We start from the raw sequence: 26,132 nt of genomic DNA on the forward strand, positions 1-26,132 counted from the left end.
CATTATACAGAGTATGCTCCATTTATCACTACTGGTTTTGTGTCTCTGCCAGGACAAGAGGAAAAAGTTTCTGTGCAAATTCTGAGAGACACTGGAGCGGCTCAGTCCTTTTTGTTGGAGGGAATTCTTCCACTCTCATGTCAGACAGCAACAGGGAAGGATGTGTTGATTAGGGGGATAGAAATGACTTTCTTAAAAGTTCCCTTACATAAGGTACATCTTTCTTCTGATCTTGTAACTGGTGAGGTGATTGTTGGAGTACGATCTTCTCTCCCTGTGCCAGGGGTTACTTTTATATTGGGGAATGATCTTGCTCAGGGAAATGTTTGGGGAACATTAAAATCTGTACCATCTACTGTTGTAGTCTCCAAGCCTGTGTTTACAGATATTCCTGATGAGTGTGGGAAAAAGTTTCCCCATGTGTTTCCTACCTGTGCTGTTACCCGAGCTAGAGGAAAACAACTAAAAGCCAACCAACTGTGTGAAGGTGAAGTTTCTTTGAATCCCGACTGTGAGGTAACCTTAGAGGGAACTTTACCTGTTTGTTCTGAGAATTATGCTGAGGAAAGCGATTTACCCTCTAAGGAAGTTGGTAGTGAGACAGGTGAAGATGTATCACTTAGCATGACCTTAACTGATAACATCATTCAGGATTCATCTGATTACTTTTCTGAGAAACGTGTTTCTCAGGAGGATGGCATATCAGAACAATTTTTGTCTCTTTTAAACGTTTCTCGAGAGAACTTGATTCAAGAACAGTTAGCTGATGCAACTCTTAAATCTTTGTTTTCAATTGTGTGTCCTGAAGGAGATATTGAGATTTCGTTACCTTCCTGCTACTTTTTAAAAGAGGGGTTGTTGCTTAGACGGTGGGTCAGTGAAACTGAACCAATTACCAAATCTTATATTCAAGTGGTAGTTCCTCTTAAATTTAGACAATCTGTGATCAGGTTAGCTCATGATGGAGTGGCTGGACATATGGGTGTGCGGAAAACGTATGATCGACTGCAGCGAAAATTCTTTTGGCCCAAATTAAAAAGAGATGTGTCCAAGTTTATTCGAACTTGTCATGTGTGCCAACTCACTGGTAAGCCAAACCAGAAAATACCTGTGGCTCCTCTCCAACCTATTCCAGCAATATCAAAGCCATTTGAGTATTTGCTTGTTGATTGTGTAGGTCCCTTACCTAGATCAAAGACAGGTCATCAGTACTTACTTACAGTTATGTGTTTGTCTACTCGATATCCAGCTGTGTATCCTGTTAGGTCCATCACTACAAAGTCAATTCTCAGAGCTTTAACTGATTTTATGTCAACGTTTGGCATTCCTAGAACTTTCCAGTCTGACCAGGGCTCTAATTTTATGAGTCACCAATTTGCTAAAGCTTTGCGACAGTTAAAAATCAGCCATAACATTTCCAGTGCATACCACCCTCAGAGTCAAGGAGCCCTAGAAAGATTTCATCAGACCCTGAAGTCATTGCTGCGGTAATATTGTGTGTATCTTGGCTCTGATAGGGAGGAGGGGTTTCCTTGGATGCTTATGGGTGTTAGAGAAGATATTCAGGAGAGTACTGGATTTAGTCCCAATGACTAGGTCTTCGGACATGAAGTTAGTGGTCCTACTGCAGTTCTTGCTGATAACTGGATCCCCATTGAACCCTCTAAAAATGTTCTTGATTACGTAAGTGGGTTTAGATATCGGCTGTATGAAGCTAGTGCAATTGCCCAAAGGAAGCTGGGAAAGTCTCAAAGAAAGATTGAAAGGTTATTTAATAAGCAAGCCGTGTCTCGAAAGTTTAAGGTTGGAGACCAAGTATTAGCTTTGTTGCCTCTTGTAAATAACCCTTTTCAAGCCCGTTTTGCAGGTCCTTATCCTGTTTTAAAATGCCTCTCTGGACAGAATTATCTGTTAAAAACACCAGAACGACGTAAGGGAGTACAGGTTTGCCACATAAATCTTTTAAAGCCTTATTTTCCTCTTGCATCTTCTGTTGGTTTAGTAACCACTGTGTTTGATTCCTCACATTTGAGTGAAAAGGAAACTTCCTCTTTAAACGGCTTGTCTCTGGATTGTATTGGAGATGACTACGTCAATCTTCCTTCCCGAGGTATTATTGAGGGACGATTGGATAACTCGGAGATGTACGAAAACTTGATCCATCATTTACCCCATCTCTCTGAGTCTGAGAAAAGTGACATTCTTCAGTTAGTGGAGTCTTTTCCTAACCTGTTTTCTGATGTGCCTAGTTGCACTACCATTATTGAACACGACATTGATGTGGGAAGTGCTTTACCAATCAAGCAGCATGCATATAGGGTAAATCCTATGAAGCGTGAATTGTTAAAAAAGGAGGTTGTTTACTTATTGAAGAACAACTTGGCTGAGCCCAGTTTTAGTGCTTGGAGTTCCCCCTGTCTTCTCGTAAATAAGCCTGATGGATCTTACAGGTTTTGTACCGACTATCGTAAGTTGAATTCCATCACTAAGCCTGATTGTTATCCTTTACCCCGTATAGATGATTGTGTGGACCGAGTCGGTTCTGCCAAGTTTGTGAGCAAATTTGATCTTTTAAAGGGGTATTGGCAGGTCCCATTGACTTCTAGGGCAAGGGAACTTTCTGCATTTGTAACACCTGACGACTTCCTCCAGTACCGTGTTATGCCATTTGGCGTTCGAAATGCTCCAGCCACTTTCCAGCGCCTTGTTAACAAGGTGTTGTCTGGATTAGCTGGTTGTGAGGCTTATTTGGATGATGTGGTCTTGTTTAGCTCATCCTGGGCAGACCACTTAGTCCAGATAAGGGAGTTTTTTGTTCGTTTGACAGAGGCCTCTTTAACTTTAAATCTGGCAAAATGTGAATTTGGAAAAGCTACTGTCACTTATTTAGGTAAGATCGTGGGAAATGGACAGGTTCGTCCAATTGATGCGAAAATTGAGGCTATCTGTGCTTTTCCAGTACCTACAAATCGCAGAGAATTGCGTAGGTTTCTGGGAATGTCTGGGTATTATCGTGGGTTCTGCCCAAATTTTGCATCCATTGTGTCACCCTTGACCGACCTTATAAGCACTAAAGTACCTTTTGAGTGGACCACTGTTGCTCAGCAGGCATTTGATGGAGCTAAAGCTCTGTTGGCTTGTGCCCCCGTGCTTGTTGCACCAGATTTTTCTCAGCCTTTTTGTTTGGCTGTAGATGCAAGTGATACGGGAGCTGGAGCTGTTCTCTTACAGAGGAGTCAAGATGGAGTAGAGCATCCAATCTGTTACTTTTCAAAAAAATTTAATATTCATCAGAGAGTTTACTCTGTTGTTGAAAAGGAGGCACTTGCCCTTGTCCTAGCTATTCAACATTTTGAAGTTTATTTGGGGTCTTCGGCTAGTCCCATTGTGGTCTATACAGACCATAATCCTTTGGTGTTTTTACATCGAATGAAAAATCACAACCAGAGGATAATGAGATGGTGTCTCATTTTACAACCATTTTCCCTTGACATTAAACATATTCGAGGCAGTGAAAATGTCATTGCAGATGCCTTATCTCGAGTGTGAGATTGTATGTTTTGTTGTGTTCCCTATTTCCTTCTCTTCTCTTTCTATCCTGTTTCCTAGGGCCCAGGAAGCCGGAACCAAGTGGAGTGGGGAAATAATTGGAAGTGTTTTCTTCTCTCTTCTGCATTCCTTGGAGGAATACTTTTGTGGGGGAGGTGTTACGCCTCCCTGTTTCCCCCTGCTGGCTCTGCTAAACAGTGCAGATGTTAGTTGGGTAACAGGTGCATTCTATTTGTAATCAACCCTCTTATGTGGTGTGGGTATAAAAGATCTGTGGCGCCTGAGTCTCGCTCTCTCTATTTTTTTTTATAATATATATATATATACATTTTTCCCCCTTTATATCTTTTTTCCCTATGATTGTTTGTGTCAGACTTTATGCATATTTAGTTACCACACGCGCGTGTTCTTTTTTTCCCTAGACGTATGTTGTTTAATGTTTTTTTTTGTGTTGACAATAAATTGGTTTATTGTTTGAATCACTTGTTGTTCTCCTCTTTTATGTTGCGGTTTATGAGCCAGCCGTAACACTCTGTTATAGCAGGGAAGAATTGGTTATCCTCTGTTTAGGCAGGGAAGATTAGCATCACATGCTAATATTTGTTATCCTCTGCTATAACAGGGAAGAATTTGTGTATGCGACTGTAAGAGCTACACATTGATGATCTAATGAATGAGTTCAATGTTAACATGAGTAAATAGAATGATCAAACGTTTATCCAAATTCCTAAATTACATCAATTTGATTCATATTACAATACGTTTTATATCTTTGGAGTCAGGTGTAAAGTTGCGTAACGTTAATTTGTCTTTATAAGCGCCGGAAAAGACCGAACGCGCTATAACTCTTCGCCAGCGTTTGGATTCCGTCGTTGGGCCAAACGGATGGATAGGGCCATATTTGTTCCCCTTACAAAGTGGTGATTCCCGAGACGTGATATTCAACCAGTGAGAAATCTCATCAACACCGTACAAAATAGAGTACATGGAGCTAAAGGTTTGAACTTCTTCTATTTCTTCAGCTGATGTGGTAAGTCAATCTTTTCTTTGCCTTTTAAAAATGTTTAAGGGATTGTTTTAAAACATCCCACATTTATGAAATAGGTTGTAAATATACCTAATGTTAGACCGGAGAACAAATCCGGTGGGGCTTTTTAATAATGAAAGGAAACCACACCATCAAAAATGCTGTGCAATGCTAAACAGGGCTGGACTGGGACAAAAATTCGGCCCTGGCATTTTTGGCCCAAACCGGCCCACACTACATATATTTACAAATACCACCCATCTTTGCACGCCTTTAAGCAATAGCAACTCCAATTCCATAAAACAACAAACACTTCTAGAACGTGTTATTTATTAATGCAGTAAAACTGTATAATCCACATGAATCCTTAAACAAGCTTCATCCTTCAAACATTTGTAAACATTTTTGTTAGGTCCTAAAAACACTATTCACTACACACCGTAGCCTATAATAAATAATGAACACAACAAAAACATTCCTATCTGATTAACTGTCATATTATATGTTGATTACAGTTTTTCTGAATTGCTAAAACACTAAACCCCAATCTCTGAACCAAATTCATAGCGGCCTAAACACATTCGTCATGCACTCTTTTGGTTAAACTCTAAACAAACTTCTGAGTAAAACACATTTTACACTGCAATGAACTTGTTTTATAAATGCTAAACACAGGCAGGCTGCTAAAGATAAACACAACTACAACTCAGTTGTCATCAAGCAAACACAACAACTCAAAATTGTACACGCTTTTTTCTAATGGTATTCTTTACCAATTGTGTGGATTGTAAACAGTCTGAGAGGCAGATGAAGAGTACCCTATGATGAAGAACAGGACACCAGAGATGGTGCAATTGGCAAAATTTGCCATTGAATTGCTGACTTTTAACAAAATACAAGTGCTGCTTACAGTAATATTAAAAACTGATTATTACTTGCAGTACTTACAGGAAAGTATTCACTACTACATTCACTGAACTAAACTTGTGTGATTACAGTAATAGAGCTTTTTAACATTATCTGTCAATTGTGTTGTTATATACAATAAACATATATTTTGTCTGTAAGCAGATGTCCTGGATTGTTTGATTTTGCTTGAAGAGAAATGACACGTTTTGAAACAGACAATCAACGAAAAATCTACGAATCAGATACACTCTCGTAGTCACTAACACAGTCTCACCCCATGTCGTCAATATTTGACGACACTTGACCATTCGTCAATATGTGACGCGGAGGGTATACCTTTCGCGTCATTTTTTGACGAACTGGGGACTTCAATACTATTACGTCCGTTGCATTCTCTTCTCCTATTTTCTTACCATTTTCGCGTCGGTTTAGGGTTAGATTACGCAAAATTAAACAGTGTACGCGAAATTAAACAGTTGTCACCTGGCGTTGGGGTTAGAAACAGTTGTCACCTGGCGTTGGGGTTAGAGTTAGGTTTGGGTAGGGATAACCGACGCGAAAATGGTAAGAAAATAGGAGAAGAGAATGCAACGGACGTAATAGTATTGAAGTCCCCAGTTCGTCAAAAAATGACGCGAAAGGTATACCCTCCGTGTCACATATTGACGAATGGTCAAGTGTCGTCAAATATTGACTGGGTTGTAGTCACAGAGCAAAGAGTGCAATTATTTTGTTGCAGCTTTATCACCATAATTGTGTGTTTTTGACTTGGTTTTATCAAGGGGTATCTATCTAAACTTGTGTTTTGAAAGCAGTTCTGCTTACCGCAACTCACTTCTCCCTCGTCTCTTTCTCCCTCTCCTCACTGACATTTTGCGTGCTGGTGCTGCCAGTGCCACGCGCCACCATCATCATCATCATCATCACCAGCGACGCGAGTTGAAGAAAACAGTTGTGTTATTTTCCAGCGTCTGCCTGAAGAGTCTGTTTCTTTTTGTCGCGCAGTTTTTCTGCACCTCCCTTGAGTTTTTTCTCCATCTCTCTCTCTCTATTTTGACACGTGAACTGACCGACGTTGCACGCTCGCTTGCACAGAGACCAAAGCGGTGATTGGGCCAGCTTTATGTCATTAAAAAAAATAACCAATTGGCTGCTGCTTAAATGTGAGTGGGCCGGTCTATTTAGGGTAAAAAAAGGACGATGACTGGGCTGGTCCGTCATTGGGCCAGCTTAATGTCGTTGAAACCTTTTCACATCCAAATATATTGATACAGGAACATCTTGCAAATTCAAACAAACAAACATCAATCTGGTAATCCTTAAGAGATCAGTAATGAATGTATTTTTAATTAATACTATTTATAATATAATATAATCTACATTGTGATCAAGTTGCAATATACATTATATTATAATGGCCAAACAGGCCACAGATGGTAAAATGTGGTGCATAACATGTACTATATGGAATAACTTGTACTGGCCAAAACCACAGAATTGGTCCACCACCCAGTGTGTCAAGGAGTGGAGCACGCTGTCACATGTTGCCATGTTTTAACACTGAAAAGTAACATGACACTCGTGATATACTGAACCAAATCTCCCTCACTGGAAATTTTAACCCATTTTTTAATCCAATACAGAGATCTATTTTAATCATTTGGTAACTAAACCAATGAAAATGATGAACACATCAAGCCAAAGAGTCCTTTTGTGTCAGAGATCTGAAGCAGTCAAAGATGTGATGAGCTGATGAATTGCCCACAGGTCTGACTGAACTGAGCAATTTAAAATGAAGCCATTTGAGCTTATGGAAAAGTTCTCCAGCAGAAATGGAGTTTGAATGCTCACAGCAGACAGCAAGGGTTTAAATGCTATCACAGTTTAAAGTAATATGCTGTCGGACTACACTGCAATAGCAGTAGTCAATAAAAAAAAATTAAAAGTAATATGACAATGGTACATCTATTCCCTAATGACTGATCACCAGAAGGAAAAATTTGTACCACATGTCTCAATGCAAATTGCAAAAGGGTTAAAAAACTAAAATTGCTTCTCTGCTTGTCCCTTTATCAGGTTGAAAGCTGTAAATCCTGGCCAGAGATGTCTGGCCTCATCAGACAAGACAGCGAACCCTGCAGAAAAACAATCTAGAAAACTGAGGATGGGTGTGAAGACATTCAAAGGCCATTTTACACCTCACAACACTATACCATCACGAATAGACATGGCCTCAAAATTTGCAACACTAATTGTTAGAGATAAAATCCACCCATCTTCCAGACAAACACTGACTGTACGGCACACACATTGACTAAAACAATCTCGTAACACATCTGGTATAGACGTAAAGACTATCCAGACATAAACACTACACAGACACACCATACAACATATTCCAAACTTAACACTACATTTAAAATCAACATTCTCCTGTTACACAACAGAGACATCTAATCTAACACATATGCTAAGTGATATCATTCACACCCATATTAGCAAAACTACAACATTCATAAGAAACTTACATGGCAAAGTCACACTTTGATGATTATGTTTTAATTGAAATCTCAAATCAATTATCTGACTGTTGTTGTCATAAGTGATGACCAGTTGGCGCCCTGGTCCTCAACTTATCACTAAACAACAGCACAAACAATTTTCAAGAATCAATCAAACCATTTACATCTCAACTCCTAATATCAAATGTGACTTAGCCAACATATCACATACACACCTATATAAGTATTCGCATATCTCTACACTCATACACCTACCTATACGCAAACACATTGAAATCTGAGATTCTAAATCTTCAAGTGTATGGACTACACATACTCATAAACATGCCTATACACACAGACACATACAAATACAGATACATATACACATAGACACATACCTGCACACATAGAAATCTAACATAAGATCCTGAATATTCAATAGTGCTCATGGACTCAACATGTTCTGAACATATTCTAAATTAATCTTAGGCCTACAAGGTGCTTATATGAGAAAATTCAGAGTTTCCCTCGAAACACTCATTATAGATGCGTGTATGGAATGATTACAACATTATGTGCCTATTATTATTATTATTATTATAATTATTATTATTATTATTTTATATGGTCTACCATGCCCATACCTAAATCTATTGTAGCAATATTTTACTATCACGTTTATTGATACACCCTATGAGATGCATTACCAAATTTTACTTTAACATGTTCCGTTATTTTTTTACATGCATACCTGAATGTTATTTAACACTTTCTGTTTTTTCTTTTATTTTATTTTCACATGACCAAATACATGCATACCTGAATGTTAATACCTGACATACCTCATACAATCTGTAACATGCATACCTCAAGGTTATTTTAACATTTCATTTTCTGGGTTTTATTTTTATAATATGCATACCTCAATGTGATGTTTTTATTGCTTTAACCTGATCTTTTGCATCCTCTCCTTCAATATCCAGAGACTAAGTACCTTTGAATTCAGCTAAACTCCAAGTACAACAGTGGGAAAGAATGATGGTAATTTTATAGATCAGAGGTATTCGACCCTATCGTACTACTTGCCCATTTTCACATCAAGTTATCATGTGTAATGTTTTATTTTATTTTATTTATGGTTTGCCCTAACTATCATGTTATAGTGTTACCAAGCCTATTGATATTGGTCAGTGTTCAATCAATGAATGGTCCTTAAGATGTGCAGGTGTTTCACACAATGATGTATTGTCAATGTCAACACCCCCACCCGACGACATCTGAATTCACCGTTCAGAGGTGACAACTTTCTTCAAACAGACAGAACGTCTAAGAACAAGTGGTTTCCGTGAAAGAATGGGACATTCATCGAACGAAGCACACAGGCCTTGGTTGACACACTGAACTTGAACACTACGAACACTACAGAGATTGGACACCACCGAGATGTATGTTGATCTCATCGGGACTGTTATGTCTCTCTCCGACTTGATCAAAATGGGCGGAGCTGTAAGAGCTGTAAGGTGGTGCCAAACCCTGACAGAAGGTATTTCCTGAAGCCAGCAGCAAATGGCTGAATCCACAGGAAACCGCTTCCTGTTGAATTATCATCTGAAACCTTCCTCAAAGAATTTACATCTACCCCGAAACCTTCCTCAAAGAATTCACATCTACCCCCCAAGACAGTTACCCCATGGTGTGGGATAGAGTCACACCCGACCACACTTTCTTGTCCCCCTCTCCTCATGTTCTAAAAGCAATACATTCTACATGTACAAAGAATGTGAAACTGGTTTTGTTTGGTGTTATATGAAGTGTTTTAATTCTAGTGGTACATTTGGGTTTATTAATATGACAAGAGGATTCAATGTTAATGTGTGACAATAAATAAGTAAACTTAACCTAATGTTGGGAGACAACTCCTAACTTAGACATGTTGAGGTATCACCCTCTTTATGTATATTAGGCTACACCCCTGATTTTTACAACAACCAATCAGTACCAAACTCCTATATGCTTTGTTCTCTGGTTATTTAAGGAGATGTGTAGAAGATTTAGGCGGGACTTTCTATATCTAGAAATGCACCCCCATGATGCTGTCCTGGCACAGCATCATGTATTTTTATTTTACTTTGAGGAATCTGTAACCAGATCTTCATCTCCTCACCAGGTATGCAATGGTTTTTCGTTTGTTTCGTATATGAATTGGATTGTAAATTGGCTTCTGAATTATGTTTTACCTACCTGGTTAATAAATTGTTACGTTTTGCATTCATTCTAATTTGCTCTGTATTATTGACTCTTCTAAGTTACTATAAAGAATGATTAGTCCTCTGTTTAGGCAGGGAAGATTAGCATCACATGCTAATATTGGTGAACCTCTATTATACGGTAACAGGGAAGCCTCTGTTACTACAGGGAAGAATGAGTTATCCTCTGTTTAGGCAGGGAAGATTAGCACTGCAGGCTAATATTTGTTATCCTCTGCTATAGTAGGGAAGTATTGGTTATCCTCTGTTTAGGCAGGGAAGATTAGCACTATATGCTAATATTTGTTATCCTCTGTTATAGTAGGGAAGAATTGGTTATCCTCTGTTTAGGCAGGGAAGAGTAGCACTATATGCTAATATTTGTTATCCTCTGTTATAACAGGGAAGAATTGGTTGTCCTCTGTTTAGGCAGGGAAGATTAGCATCACATGCTAATATTTGTTATCCTCTGCTATAACAGGGAAGAATTTGTGTATGCGACTGTAAGAGCTACACATTGATGATCTAATGAATGAGTTCAATGTTAACATGAGTAAATAGAATGATCAAACGTTTATCCAAATTCCTAAATTACATCAATTTGATTCATATTACAATACGTTTTATATCTTTGGAGTCAGGTGTAAAGTTGCGTAACGTTAATTTGTCTTTATAAGCGCCGGAAAAGACCGAACGCGCTATAACTCTTCGCCAGCGTTTGGATTCCGTCGTTGGGCCAAACGGATGGATGGGGCCATATTTGTTCCCCTTACAATGTAAATGAAACGTTCATAGCAGACATAGTAGGCCCTGTAAAGCAATGTGTTTATTAAGTGCATGTGGTAATGAAATAACTTTAACAACTAAATGACAACACACACACCCACACACACACACGCGCGCACGCCATGACCTAGACATCTTTTGTATTGAAATGTTCAAAGCAGAAAAGACAAACATATAAAAAGTCATTTTATTGTAAGTTTATTGGTGAAATATTTGGGATACAGCATGTGAGGAGCTGATGTTTCTTAGCTTCTATTTCAAGACCTTTCGTAATTTTACAAGGAAGGCTGAAAAAAAAACATGGCATTAAAATCAGACATTTTATCAAATGTTTAATACATTTATGCACATAATCATCCAAAGTACCCAAAAATTAGGATCACTTCATAATAAATTATCTAAACAACGAATGTGAAAGACAGTGTTTGTATTTAGCTAAATTCAAACAACACAGCTGTAAGTGAAGTGATCTGTCAAGTCTGGCAGCCCATACTCACAATGTGACCTATGCATTTAACCCATCCCAGTGAGTAGTGAACACATGCGCACACGTAGCAGTGGGCAGATCACTGCAGTGACATTTGGGCTACAACTCTCTAACCGTTAGGCCATGACTGCTATAATATTTGCTTTAGCATTGTAATGCATTACAATGCCTTTTGCTGTAACTCACCTGTATGGCCAGTTTGTTCAGGGTGAGGGCGTGCAACGTATGGTACATCTCCAAACGGCACCAAATCTGGGGTTAGATCTTTAACACAGGCAAATACAGAATTATTATGTGTTTGATTGTTGAGTGATTATAATCAAGTGATTGTAGTGTAACAAGTGGTCACAATTTTGTAACATGAAATGTATCAATCTGAAAGTCTCCAGCACATTTTTTGGATGTAGTAAGAAAAATATAAGCACCATAAACTTAAACCATTTACCTTCTGTATCTTTACTTGGCCCACAGTTATCATTAGCTTCACATGGGGCTTTTCGTCTGTTGAATGTGCCATCTTTTTTGAGTGAAGGGGCAACAAGCCAATCCCTGTACTGAACCTCAACAATACGTTCACACACCAATGGAAAGGCAGAGTATCGTAGACCCTCCATTAGATCAACGACCTGCGTGATACTGGTTCAAAACAGACATAACTCTCATTGTTAATAGTCAAATGCTTGCTTTTTAGGCAAGTAAAAGTGCAAAAGTTTGTTATATGATGTGTGTAAAGAGACAAGGCGTTACTTTGCTTGATAAATGGCACACACAGATCCAGGATGGAGAAGAGGAACCACAGCAGGTAAGGCTAAATGTGGATTAATCATATCCAAAGCAACCTAAAGCACAACACACGTTAAAAGTCAGACTGCACCACAGTGGTAACAACTCTCCAAAACACAAATGAAAAAAGTATGTGAACCTCTAGAAATGAACTGGTTTTCTACAGTAATTTGCTAGTTTCAAATGTAATCTGATCCTCATCTAGGTCACAACAATAGACATGTGCATAAGCTGATAACACACAAATAATTCTAGCTTCTTGTGTCTTTTTTGAAAACAACCATTAAACATTCACAGTGCTGGAGGAAAATGTAAGTGAACCCATAGACAAATTATTTTAATGAAAGCTAAATTGTGTCAGAAGCTGGCAAACTGGAGTCCAATCAATAAAATAAGTTTAAACGTGTGGTTTAGTGCCATTGACTGATTAAAAGACACTCAAACATTTTAAGATTGCTGTACTTAAGAACAGGGGCGGCGTTTGCGTATGGCAGGGTATGGCAGTTGCCATACCCTAGCATTCAGACAAAACACCAGAAATCAACAGGCTATAATGATGCTCATTAAAGATAATTTTAAATATTTCAGTAGAACATATCTGATTATTGGTACATTACTAATATGGATAATTTACACGTGTGCTCGACTTCATGCTATAATACAGGAACCGACATGCGGATGATATCAACGTGCCGAGAGAGCGGTTTGAAAGCAAACTCTTCTGATGATTTCTCGCCTCACCCTCGCGGTACTTTGATGTCATCAGCCTGTCGTTCTTGCTTGAAGCGCAGCTTGAAGTCCTTGCAGGAGGTTTCATGATGACCGCTGTTGTTATAATCTTTATTTTCGCAAGTAAACTCCTTTTTTTGTTTTAACATTCAAACAGACTCACGGTTCTCCCCCACACTCGCGCAATGCATATTGCATACATTATTCCAGAAGTAAAATGATTTGTTCTCTGTGGAAAAATAAACATGTTCTCTTACACTGGGAAATTGTAGCGCAGTCTAAGTGTATTCATTATTTGCGCGCGTTTTTGAATATGGCGATTTATGGAATAAAAACTGCACGGCGACAAAGGTAAGACTTGTTTTTGCATTTACCCCTTTTTTACTAAAGAGTTTTATTTAGTGTTTTAGTCTTAGTTGGTTATCTGGCTGGGTTAACTACGTGTGCTCTATCACATCATTAAAAGTCTTTATCGTGTTAAGTGTTTATTGGCTGTCATGACAAGATTTGTGACGGGATGTTACAGTATGTTTTGATATTATCTTGATTTAGTTTATCTGTTGCTGGAGTTGCACTTAGTTAAGAATGACAACATTTGAAAAGCATTTTAAACAACCATGGTTTCTATTTTTGTTTTTCAATTGTAGTGCTTCCGTATTGTTGTCAGTAAGTGTACATCCGTGCAATCATAGTATGATTTTGTACAGGTTGGTGGAGCAGACATCCCAACCTGCAAAAAGCAGTGGGGAACCTTCAGGGCCTTCTACGCCTTCAGAGAAGGCCTAAAAAAATTAATAAAAATATTTTTTATAATAATACTAATAAATAATAAAGTATTCAATAAAAATATGTTTTTACATGTTTAAATTTATATTTAATTTAATTTAATACATGTAATATATTTTCTCTCATCTATGTTCTAACGTTAAGCTTACTGTCAGGTTCATATCCAATCAGAATTGTATGTCTCTATTAAGGCCCGGTAAACTGGCTCATTCATTGGTTAGGACTTCAAGAATCCCAAGGAAGGCCAAGCTATGTGTTTTGGTGTGGAGAGTGACGGGCAAATCGACCAATCACGCTTTGATTTCAAGTGGGCGGGTAAAAAACAAAGCATTGTAAGCCTTCATGAAGTCCTAATCATGCAACAAGCTGGATGCGAGCTGCCGTAAAACACCAAAGAAGAAGAAGTCCTAATCATAGACCGTCTAATGGCCCGAATCTCTGCGGTGAGAGCGGTTGAGGTAAATGGCAGAAAACGTGATTGACGTTGTGGCTAGTTTGATAGGGCTGAGGTAAAAACGAAATTACTTAAGCGGGTACTCGTGAAGAGCACAGCGGAGAGATGCGCGTGCAGCTGCGCTGCGCATATCAGACGTGAACACGAGAAAAATAATGGGTTTAATTATACTTTCACTTCCTGACAGTTTTACTTGAGCATAGTAATGACTGCAGGCGACGCCGAATTACATACAATATAATTACCTAACTAAATCTCAGAGAATGCAAAAACATTCACCGGGGCTCGGGCTAGGGATTTTGCGAGCCCGCAAAATATAACAGTTATAAGCCACAAGGAGGTGCACTGAGAACGCAGGGTGCTATATTTCCCCTTATGAAAAAAGACTAACAAGCTATCCTACAGCTAAATATATATTTACAAAAAACAAAAATTAAATGCAAATTTACAGAGCAGCAGAGTCTGTATTTGTGTTTATCAGTTAGATTAAAGTAATTTTAAACTTTAAAACTGCATTTAAAGGCAAACGATGGCTATTCTGTAATTTAACTTTGCGTGCTCAGAATTTTTACACGTTCACTGTATGATTTAACGAAATACGAATAGCCTAGTATTATATTCTGAATTTTAAAATTTATGAAAAACAAACTACTCTCAATTTATTTTGGTGTTTTTTCCCCCATGCTCACTTGTCTCCATTTTCCTGTTTTTAAGAATTAAGGCGGTGTAGTAAGTAGAACCTATCCATTAAATTTGTGACTTTCATTTATTGCGCCATGCGTAATTGCGCATGGAGAGGCATTTGCACTTCATTGCATATTTTGAAGGCCCAGCTGAAGTACTCACGGTTCGCCACTGGCAAAAAGCCATTTCAGGGAGGTATCCCGAAGCACCCCCCCCCCTCAAAAAAATAAAAATAAAGGAGGACAAGGATATTACATTTCAAGATATAAAAGCATAATATTAATTTCTAGAGGTCTATGCAATTATTGGTAACACTTTACTAGGTCTCATTTGTTAACATTAGTTAATGTATTAACTAACATGAACAAACCATGAGCAGTACATTTGTTACTGTATTTGCTAATCTTTGTTAACGTTAGTTAACAAAAAATACAGCTGTTCATGGTTTGTTCGTGTTAGTTCACAGTGCATTAACTAATGTTAACAAGATTTGAATAATGTATTAGTAAATGTTTAAATTAACATTAACAAAGATAAAAAATGCTTTATAAATGCAGTTCATTATTATATGTTAAAGCTCCCGTTCTGTCTGTGATTTTGAAGCTTTGATTTTGTTTATAGTGGGTAATATAACATGTGTTCATGTTTCACGTGTAAAAAAAACGCGGTATTTTTCACACAATTTACTTATCTGTAAAGCGCTGTTTTCACTGTCCTCAAAACAGGCTGATGTCTTCCTTGTTATGTGAAGTCCCTCCTTTAGAAATACGTATGGAGTTCTGATTGTGTAGTTTGTTTAGTGGGCTGTGATTCGATAGCAGCTTAGCTTAGCAGAGCGTTCTGAGCCAAAGCTGGTGACTGACGTATTCCTGTGGGCGGAGTTTAGTCAACGAACTGTTTTACTGACGTCATTAAAGCAGGAAATAGAGGGCTGTAGTCCAAACCGGCCGTTCGTTGTAGGCTTTTAAAGAGGAATTCTATTGAAGAAAATATACCGCCTGGCAGTGAACTTTGAGCTTTATCATTTTACAGGTATTATTTATGCCATTATAGCAAAATTACACACTAACTAGGGTTTAAAAATGGTATCAGGAAGAACGTGACCTTTAACTAATGTAGTAAACTAATGTTAGCTAATGAACCTTATTTTAAAGTGTTACCCAATTATTTGTTAATTATTTTACAATATGTAGATTACTTTTACTATTTAAGCTGCTTATAATATTTATATAAACTGTATTATTTATATTCTATTGCAACTTTAAACAGGTCTAAGGAGTTTGTTGTTTTCATGTAGCCTTGGCAACTAGTAGCCAGCCTGAAAAATATGCACATGATATGCACTTGTTGAGAGAAGAGATAAAGCCCGCCCACACTGACAATTGATTGGTTGATTTACCGGGGCAGGCCAATCAGGATGCTCTCTGTCTTACATGCGCTTAATGAGGCACACTAGCACACACACGCAAGGTCTCCCCCTCCCTCTCTGCCGTGCGCGTGCTACTCTTTCTTGCTCGCTCTAGATTCCGGGAGATTTTAACTACTTTGCGGGCATCAGGGAGCCGCTATCAAAATGCGGGAGACTCCCGGAACTTCCGGGAGACTTGGGATGTCTGGTGGAGTATGTACACATATGGATATAATGTGGTTTCATAGATGTGTTATTTGAATGGCCTTCTTGTACGAATAATTTTTGCCATACCCTAGGTTTTCGTGAAACGCCGCCACTGCTTAAGAAGCATCAGCTCTTATGAACCATACCTTGCAAGAAGGAGCTTTGTTTGATAAATTGCCTATAAATGAAGAAAGTTTCTTCTTAACACGCACCGGCCCGGCGGCGGGCCCTAGTGGGCGTTTTTACGTGTTTTTGTACTTTGTTTAACATCAAATATTCAATCAACAATCATAAACTTTGCATTATTTGAAAGTTTAAACACTCCAAATTCATGTTCTGAGCTTATTTTTGCAATCAATACACTTGTGTGGAAAAGATTAAATGAAATGCAGACGGAATGCATATAAAAAAGTTTGTGGGTACTCACATGTCTTGCCATATGGTTCTGATAATTTCTGACAATTCCCAAAAACTTCAACGTACATTGCAAGGTAAGGGTCCACTCTTCAAAAAGCATCCCACGTTTTAATTCAAAACAATGAAAAATAGTGAGAAATCCAGCAATATCCTCCTTTTGTTTACATCCGCGCGTCCGCTAAGTATGATCGATCATGTTTATTTTCTATCAAATATCGATTTTTATCAGTGAAAATCCATCTCTTCCTGCTTCGTTAGACTGTTCCGATAAATATCCCGCCCTATTTCTCTGTTTTGTCCAATCAGAAAAGGTTTGACAACTCAAAATCTCATGCGAGCAATGATTTGCCTAGATAGATGTCCTTCAGCTCACCATAGGCTTTTGACTGGATCACACCAAAACAAAGCCAGCCAATGCATAGGCAGCAAAGCTTTGATTGACAGAGGTAGTAACCAATCATGAAACGATTACAAGGATTCAACTTACGTCAGTAAAGTGTACTTCTGCGCAAATCTACAGAAGCGCATGGAGAGAAATGCCCACGCCCCCTCCGTGCGCGTTTGTTTGTTTGGGTAGCATAGCAGCCGGCTAGGCTCTGCGGAGCCGCTGAGAAACCTCTTCAAATGTTAGATATAACATCTTCATTGTGGATCGTGGACTGCAGATGACTTTTTTGTGTTGAAAGTGTTTTGGAGAAGTTGATAAAGAGCATGATCGCGGATCAACAATGCAAGACTGGATATAAACAAAGCGCGTCGTCGAGGAGAGATGGACCGGATTATGAGCTCAGCTGCTCTCGCTTGGATAAAGTAAGTGGATTATTTTGTTGATTATTTATTTTACATTACATTTCTTGTTTCATGTTAGCTGTTTTGATTATAAAGTAACACTGGAGATGACTAATATACGAGTTTTACATGGTTTCATTTTTCTATGACATGTTATATAAATGCATCATATTTATAGCTAACGTTATATGAATCCAATGCACAGAATATACAAACTAAAAACTAGAAAATAAGATATGTGGTGGAAAATATGAGTATTACCAGCTGAGAAATATAGGTTATTTGGCAAACATAAGACATTTGTAATTATAAATATATTCATGTAATGTGTGTGTATATGTATTATGTTCATGTATATTACATCATAGTTTCTCATACAAATAGTTGTATGTCTCTAACTTTTGACTCAAACTAAAATCCTCTCTTGCTTTGTGTGTGTGTTGTAACAGGGCTTTTAGCTGAGACAGAGAGGAGGACTGGAATCTGGAGTGCATTCATGAGCGACCACATTCAAAATAGCAAGTATTTTGTTATAATGTGCAAATGTTTTTTTCTGAAATAGTTTTTTCTATGTGCTTTGGTGGGCAGAGAAGTTCTGAATTGATATACATAATGTAATATGTAGTCCTGACTCATTTTCTTTTCATAATAATGTCATTTTGTTATCATGTGTATATTTGGAGTTTCCAAGTGCACTTTTTCTGAAAGGACGCCTGGACTTTTTTGAAATAAAAGCTCACAGAAACAACATTTTTTGGAGTATCATTCTCAAATTTGAATCACAGCATGGTCAGACATTCAGTTCACCTATATGGTGTCCCCAGGTGTCTCACATGACCATTTCATACCTTTTTTGCTAAGTGAATGTTATTTAAAGAAAATCGGAAGTCATTTAATGTATATTTTACCTTGTTTTACTCTGTTTCTTTACTACTTTGAGTTGTTATGACTATTAGGCAACAATATGTCAAGTGTCTAGTTTCAAACAAGACCAGAATTATGAATATAGACCATAGGGTTTAAGAGCTGCAGATGTTTTAGTTTGGAGTTGTCGTTTTTCAGAAAATGCTCAAAAATAGAAGTGCTGGCTAACAGGTTAATACTGTAGCTAAACTTCCTAGAAGTGGGCTCACAGCCCAGATGACTCCTAAGGCACAACGCAGAATATTCACTACAGTAAAAAAGAACCCACAAGTAACTGCTAAAGGTCTGAAGACATCATTGGAACTGGCACACATTTCTGTTCATGAGTCTATCATACGTAAGTCTTTGAACAGGTATGTTGTCCATTGCAGAACACTACGGAGAAAGCTGCTGCTCATCCGAAAAACATTGCTGTGAGCCTGAAGTTTGCAAAAGAGCATCTTGGCAAACCCTAGTGCTACAGGAAAAATATTTTTATGGACTGATAAAACAAATGATGAAATGTTCAGGAAAAATACTATGAGGCAAAAAGGGCACAGCTTACCAACATCAAAACATCATTCCAACAGTGAAGTATGGTGGAAGGAACATCATGATTTGGGCATACTTTGCTGCCTCAGGGACTGGACCACATGCCATCGAGGAGAAAATTAATTCCCAAGTTTAACAAAATATCCTACAGGATAATGTCAGGGTGGCTGTCCACCAGTTGAGTCTCAGTCGAAGTTGGTTGATGCAGCAAGACAATGACCTTAAGCACTGACTTAAATCTATCACAGACTGGCTTAAGAACAAGATGTGCTATTTGGAGTGGCCTAGTCAAAGCCCAGACCTGTGAAATGACCTTCAAGAGAGGGGTTTACACCAGAAATCCTATAAATGTGTTCAATGAATTGAGCCGGTTAGGTAAAGGGGAATCAACAAAAATTCCTATGGTGTAGGTCTAATTCAGAACTACTGAAAGTGCTTGCTTGAAGTAATTGCTAGGAAAGGAGGTTCAACAAGCTATTAAATTCAATGGTTTACTTACATTTTCCTTCAGCAGTGTGAATGTTTAAGGGGTGTTTTCAAAAAAGAAACAAGAAACTAGAAATATTTGTGTGTTTGTCTATTGTTGTCTATACTTTTTTTTTGCCACAGTACATTTCTGTATAAAATCGTCATAAGAATCACACTCCCCAATAACTTAACTTGGCCTTTGAAATACTGCTCTGACCATGGCCATATGATGTCTTTCTTTAATTAAAAAAATCAGTCTTTAATTCTGATATAACAATGAACAATAAAAACATGGAATGTAGCTCCTTACTGAGTGAAAACCTTGCCCAGACAGAAGACAACCAGTGGATAGGTCTCCACGGTGAAAGTGAACATTATCAGGCCATTCTTCCCCTCGTCGAAGACTCCATGCAGTCCGCCAACGCTGGTAGTTCAGTACAGCACGATTGTGATGGTCCTCCCTTATCTCTACACTCAAAACACTTCCCTTACAGCCCACTGATGACAAACATTCAAGTACATACTTGGTTACCAAATAACCTCATCACTTAAAATAATCATTGGCCCCATCTTTACATTACATCATCATATCAGTCAAGTTTTTCACAATTTTAATTTGTTAAAAAGCAGCTTTACATGGATTTATTTTTCACATCACCGACAACAAGAAAAATGTGATGCGATCTGGGAAAACCCATCACAAGGTATACATTTAACAATTTTAAAAGTTGGGTTCAAGCCCTTTTCAAATCTGTTTTTGTTTCTTTCGTAGCTTGTCTAAAACAAAAGTTGAAGTTGTTGGGCGATTGCATTTTCTGCTGTTGATCTATAGTACTTTCTAGGATGGTAACACTTTACAATAAGGGTGCACTAATAATCATGAATTCATGCTTAACTAATGCACAGATAATACTGAATTAATGTATTACCAATGATTATCTAAGCTATTCTATTCATTAATGATTGCCTCATTAGCAACTAATGAAGAGTCTGTATGATTAATATATTAGTTCATATATTAATTGTTATCAATCAAACATGTAATTGTGGATCAACTCCATCATCACTTCTTTTATGAACTAATAGTGTTAATTAATTTGTTAATTACCACAATGATCCAAAGCCTTATAATACAGGTAAACTAATATGCATGAATACATAATTAATTACAGCATTAGTAGTGTGTTCATTAATACTACTACTAAATAATGAGTTAATAATAATGTGCCTCAACAAGTAAAGTCACAACATAATGATATATTTGCAAACCATTAGCTAATGATTAATTAATAATTAATGACCGTCACTAGAGTTTATAAAAGCTATTTATTAAACACTGTTTCCAAAAACACTGCCAAAAACTCATTTCCATAACACACTACATTTAAACACAACATTAAAACATAAAAAATAATCTGGCACCCGTGCTAACACAAATGTACATTTTTAAGTCCAACCGTTTCAGTCTGTCAGTCGTAAAAATTGGATGGTAACAAACTCTGATAGAGAAAAAAACATACACAGACAAATCCATATTAAACCCTGCGGCTCGTGACGACACATCGATGTCCTAAGACACTAAATGATCGGTTTGTGTGAAAAACTGAACAGTATTTATATAATTTTTTTTCTCTAATACAACACTAACCCCAGAGCAACAGGTGCGTTCACATCACCGTTTTGTTTATTTTTCACATCACCGTCTTATTCATCTAATGTTTAATGGCGGGCTGCGAAACAACCCCACAGGTGCACACCGCCACCCACTGCACCGGGAGCCCCGTATAGTTTATAAGCGCCCTGATGCCGTGCACCCGATACAGTAGGGGGCGGCACGCACCCACGAAGCCGCCCCGCAACCCGCCACCAAACACCAGATGCAGGGAACTGCCTCCAGTTTCTATGGCGATGGTTCTTGTTACGACCACACGCTGCATTTACTTTCTCATATTTTTGTAATAATCTTATTATTAATAAACCATATCTTTTCTAAAACCATATCCATATTAAGTTTGCACAGAGATCGTAGCAAAAAGCAGTGCTAATGTCAAGCCCATTGCACTGAACGAGCAAAGCTTAAGCTGACTCGGGATATAAAAGACGCAAAGCAATGTAAAGTCTGTCACCGGGACAGCAAGTAGACTTTTAAATCTGAAATAATGAGTGGATTAAGCTTTTTTAATCAGCAAGAGAGAAATAGAAAGATAGGCACTTTTACTGCTTCTGCTCTATCTAATAGAAATTATAACCATTATAACATCAGTCACATTTATAATCTATAGACCTGCAATGTCTATTAATATACTATACATAGTATTGTATTATATTGAGTTTGATAAAAGGGGTCTTATTGCTTCATATATCAGTGCAAAAACAGTAAGTGTTTTCGTGGTGCTTTGACAAACAGTGTCAGCTTTGTTAATGGCAAAGAAAGTTTGGGGTGGTTAGATTAATGAAATATAATGTGAAATTAATACTAATTTTCAATAAATCAAAGTATCGTGTTGTGTCACACACAGAGCCGGATTAACCCAAAGCCAAACTAGGCACGTGCCTAGGGCCCGATTGGCGGGATGGGGCCCAGACAGAGGGGGAATTATTTTTTTTTTTTTTACAAATGTCCCATCTACAATTTCGCCGCTGTTGGGCGGGATCCCCGTATCTCCAAAACCATTATTTTTCAGGAAATTAAAAAAACGCCGTATTTTTTAAGTTATTAAACATTATTTCAATTAAAGACGAGCTTTATGGCTCGGGAGCAGAGAGATACGAACTTATGCTCTCATTGATAAAATGGTACGGACACAGACGTCGCCGCTGCCAGCAGTGTTCAACAAATACTGCGGTCACATTGATCCTTAAAGACGATGCTTCAATAGTTAACCAAAGCTGACTGTAGTATACATCTTACTAAACTCGATTTTAAAGGTTTACGATCTTTAAGTGATGCAATACAAACCACGATGAGCGGACTGCTGTGGAAATGAGTTTTAATAAATGTACTTAAACCTAACTATTTTCACTTGTTAGTGCCTAACAAACAGAAGTATTATATTAATTAAACAGCCATTTTATCTCCAATAAATAAAACATTTACTTGTGTTTAACATTCACAAAATAATTTAATGGTGTTATGCAAAACATTCAATTTAATTCAAAATTGAATTGAATAAAAACATTGCTGCTTGTGTTTTACATGCACAAAATAATTTAATGGTGGTATCCGAAACATTCAATTTAATTACAGTATTATATTAGATACATTTTAAAACGTCAATGCATGTATGATAAGCCTAGTAATACGTAAATATTTAAAATACATCAATAACTGATATCATAGATTAACACAGATAAAATCATAGTTAAGTCTTTCTTTATTAAGCCCATTACTGAGTGTATTTGTGTTTGTGAGTTTATGACTGTTGTTGTCTGAGGTGGTGACTCGGATGGGGACGCCAGTCATCAGAATGGTTGATTTTCAAGTTCATAGTTCTAATCTGTACCTGACAGAGTTCCTTTAAGGACACAGACATGGTTGCTGCAAAAAATAAATAAATAAAGGACAAACAATCATTTCCCTACGTTATATAAGGCATGTTTGCGTATAATAACGAGGCAAAAAACAGTTCCTTGCATAATAATTCATGACTGCAATGGCAGAACTAGCGGGGTCAAGATTTTTTTCTTTAAGCCCCACAAAAATCACGTTAGATACCAAACATGATAACAAAACCAATGGATAGTGGCTAACTAAGTCAAATGCAAGCAATATGTGCTTTAAATTCACTTCACAAACGTGAATAGCGTAAAGAAAAATCTAGCAGCCTCAGAAACGATACATTAGAGTTTAGCACTACCATTACTTCGAGATAAAGCTGTTATACATAATATAAAAACTGTTATTATATAATTCATATAACTGAAACATAAATAACCAGTGTTTTGAGGACATTTACCTCAGTGGACGTGTTGCTCGACGAGGATTTCGTTGCGATTCTCAATCTTGAAGAGAAATATGCAGCGAAGCTCTCCCGTGGATTACTGACACCTATTGGTTATTTACTTGTACTACTGCCTTAACAATGACACTCCCAATGGATAAGGTGAGGATAATTTAATAGCATTTAATAGAGCCGTGTAATGACGTATAAATAATAAATTTAGCAAAAAATTGTCTGATAGACTGGTTAATATACAACACATGACTTAATTTGGTATACAAACAACCAATTTGTAAGCAAAGACTAGGCTATGTAAAATGTGAATTCACTTTTATTAGTAACTTTGGTAAGTTTCAGATTTCAATTCATAAATAACCTCGATGGGGGGGCCCAAAAAATGCAGCCTGCCTAGTGTAGTCCATTTATTTAATCCGGCTCTGGTCACACATTATTAGTTCTTCGTCACATGTATAGTAGACCATTATTTGTTATTTGGTAATGATTGCCCTTTTCACCGGCTACCACCACCAATTAAATTTCAGATCTGTGGGAAACACTGCAACGTTTAAGAAAACAAGAAGGCATGTGGTTTAAAAGATGGCAAGTATTTCATTGATAAAACTAAGCGGCTGATCTCCGTAGAGTCGTTTTGAAAGCGTGTGAAAGTGTCATCAATCCTATTACATCAATTGCGCTGAATATTCAAAGAAAGCTCTTACATACTCATGTACAAAACACTGTGCAGCATGTTTACTTGCTAAACAAGCAGTGCACTCCGACATAATATTAGTTTGCGTCCATATAAACTCATAATTACTCCCGCTCGGGTTTGAATGACAGCAGAGAGACTCGCCCACCGTCTCACAGACCACCCCCTCATAGTATTCAGCACAGAAGCGGTCGATAGTGGACAAAAGAGACGGATTTAAATACCAGGTGTAAACGTAATGTGTCTCTCTCGTCCACTTGTGATCCGATCGATGAAAACACATCTTAATACTAAGTGTAAACAGCCTCTAGGTGAAAGAGTTTGTGTGAGAGGAGGTCGAGATGGTCAGCGAAGACAAAGAACAGTAATATCTGATGAAATCAGAGCTACTGCGATTGACCATGTTCTGCATAAGATTTCTGTTTTGTCTTTTTGTAGAAGTGCTAAATGCACAGTTTGTTTTTGTTTTGCAACATGCATTTAGCCTACAGTAAACAATAAACATTTATTTCTCAAGCTTCAAGGGATAGTTCACCCAAAAATGAAAATTCTGTTATCATTTACTCTCACTTTCATTTTGTTACAAACCTGTATTAATGTCTTTGTTCTGTTGAACACAAAGGAAGATATTTGAGAAATGTTTGTAAACAAACCATTCATGGACCCCATTTACTTACATAGTATAGTTTTTTCCTACTATGGAAGTAAATTGAGTTCACGAATGGTTTGGTTATAAACATTTCTCAATATATTTTCCTTTGTGTTCATCAGAACAAAGAAATGTATGTGGGTTTGTAACAAAATGAGGGTCAGCAAATGATGACAGAACCCTCATCTCTGGGTGAACTATCCCTTTCATGTCCTGAGCATTGTGTTTTCTATTTTTCTACGTAGTGTTTAGTGCCTGTTCTGTAGTGTTTTTAATTTTGATTGACTCGGGGCATGATTTGACAACATAGTTCGGTTTTAATTCAATTCAATTCAATTCAATTTTATTTATATAGCGCTTTTCACAAGTGTTAATTGTTGCAAAGCAGCTTTACATGAGAAGATGTAGAGGAGAACAAGATTGAACCGTTTTAAGCACAGATTGAACCGTTTTGAGGTAAAAGTTTAGTTTTGCAAGAAGAGTCTAAGGTTTTGTGAATATAGCTTGAAAATTAGGATTTGTGTTCACAGTTTAGAGAAAAGCAGAGCAGCATACACAGGCTTCACTTTACGCGAGATGCTTGTAGAGAGAGGATTCTTCTTGCACGCACATGGACTTAAAGGATAATTCCGGTATTCAACACTTTGAGTCTCATTTCTGGTTTGTTTTGGAGGAACCACAGTGATGGACACAGAAATTTTGACAATGGGTCGTGTCTTGAGTTTTTGACTCGTTTAGAAGCGTCTCTTGACTGCCCCAGAACGGAAGCCAATTGCCATGCACAAACATGCCATCAAAACAACACCCAACCTTCAACTCCAAAACTGCGCCACTCACCGAGCGGCCCGCGGCGCTCGTTGATGACCAAAAACAAGTTGTGTAGCGAAATACAGTTTCTGTCGTGTTTTATTTGGCATTTTGTAAAATTCCATTGACTTCTCTTGGAAGACTCACTGCTCGCTGATATATCACTCCGCCGCTGGGAAACAGAAAAGGGTCTGTTTACATTTGGTTGTAGTTTTTTCGCTCGGTTTCTCTCAGAAGAAATTTTTTCCCATATTTGTAGGGCTGGACCAGAATATTTGAATATTCGTGCCGTGGGTTGACATTTGATTTTCAGTTTTGAAAAAAAAAAATTATATATA

At 37.7% G+C, this 26,132-nt stretch overlaps 1 protein-coding gene across 3 annotated transcripts in view; it reads right to left on the reverse strand.

Annotated features, from left to right (window-relative positions):
• trmt61b (tRNA methyltransferase 61B) overlaps positions 1-26,132 on the reverse strand; it is an 88,815-nt gene that overhangs the window by 29,619 nt on the left and 33,064 nt on the right. The window contains exons 3-7 of one of the 3 annotated variants that reach the window (XM_055173215.2): positions 19,999-20,186; positions 12,256-12,347; positions 11,954-12,144; positions 11,695-11,772; positions 11,204-11,308 (exon numbers count right to left, since the gene is read on the reverse strand). The exons of the other annotated variants lie outside the window; for them this stretch is intronic. Coding sequence (XP_055029190.1) covers positions 11,274-11,308; positions 11,695-11,772; positions 11,954-12,144; positions 12,256-12,347; positions 19,999-20,186 — 584 coding nt within the window. The 3' untranslated portion in view covers positions 11,204-11,273. Of the gene's footprint in view, positions 1-11,203; positions 11,309-11,694; positions 11,773-11,953; positions 12,145-12,255; positions 12,348-19,998; positions 20,187-26,132 lie in introns of those variants that run through there. 3 annotated transcript variants of the gene reach the window in all.

This window comes from Misgurnus anguillicaudatus, chromosome 7, assembly GCF_027580225.2.
Source record: "Misgurnus anguillicaudatus chromosome 7, ASM2758022v2, whole genome shotgun sequence".
NCBI lineage: Eukaryota > Metazoa > Chordata > Actinopteri > Cypriniformes > Cobitidae > Misgurnus > Misgurnus anguillicaudatus.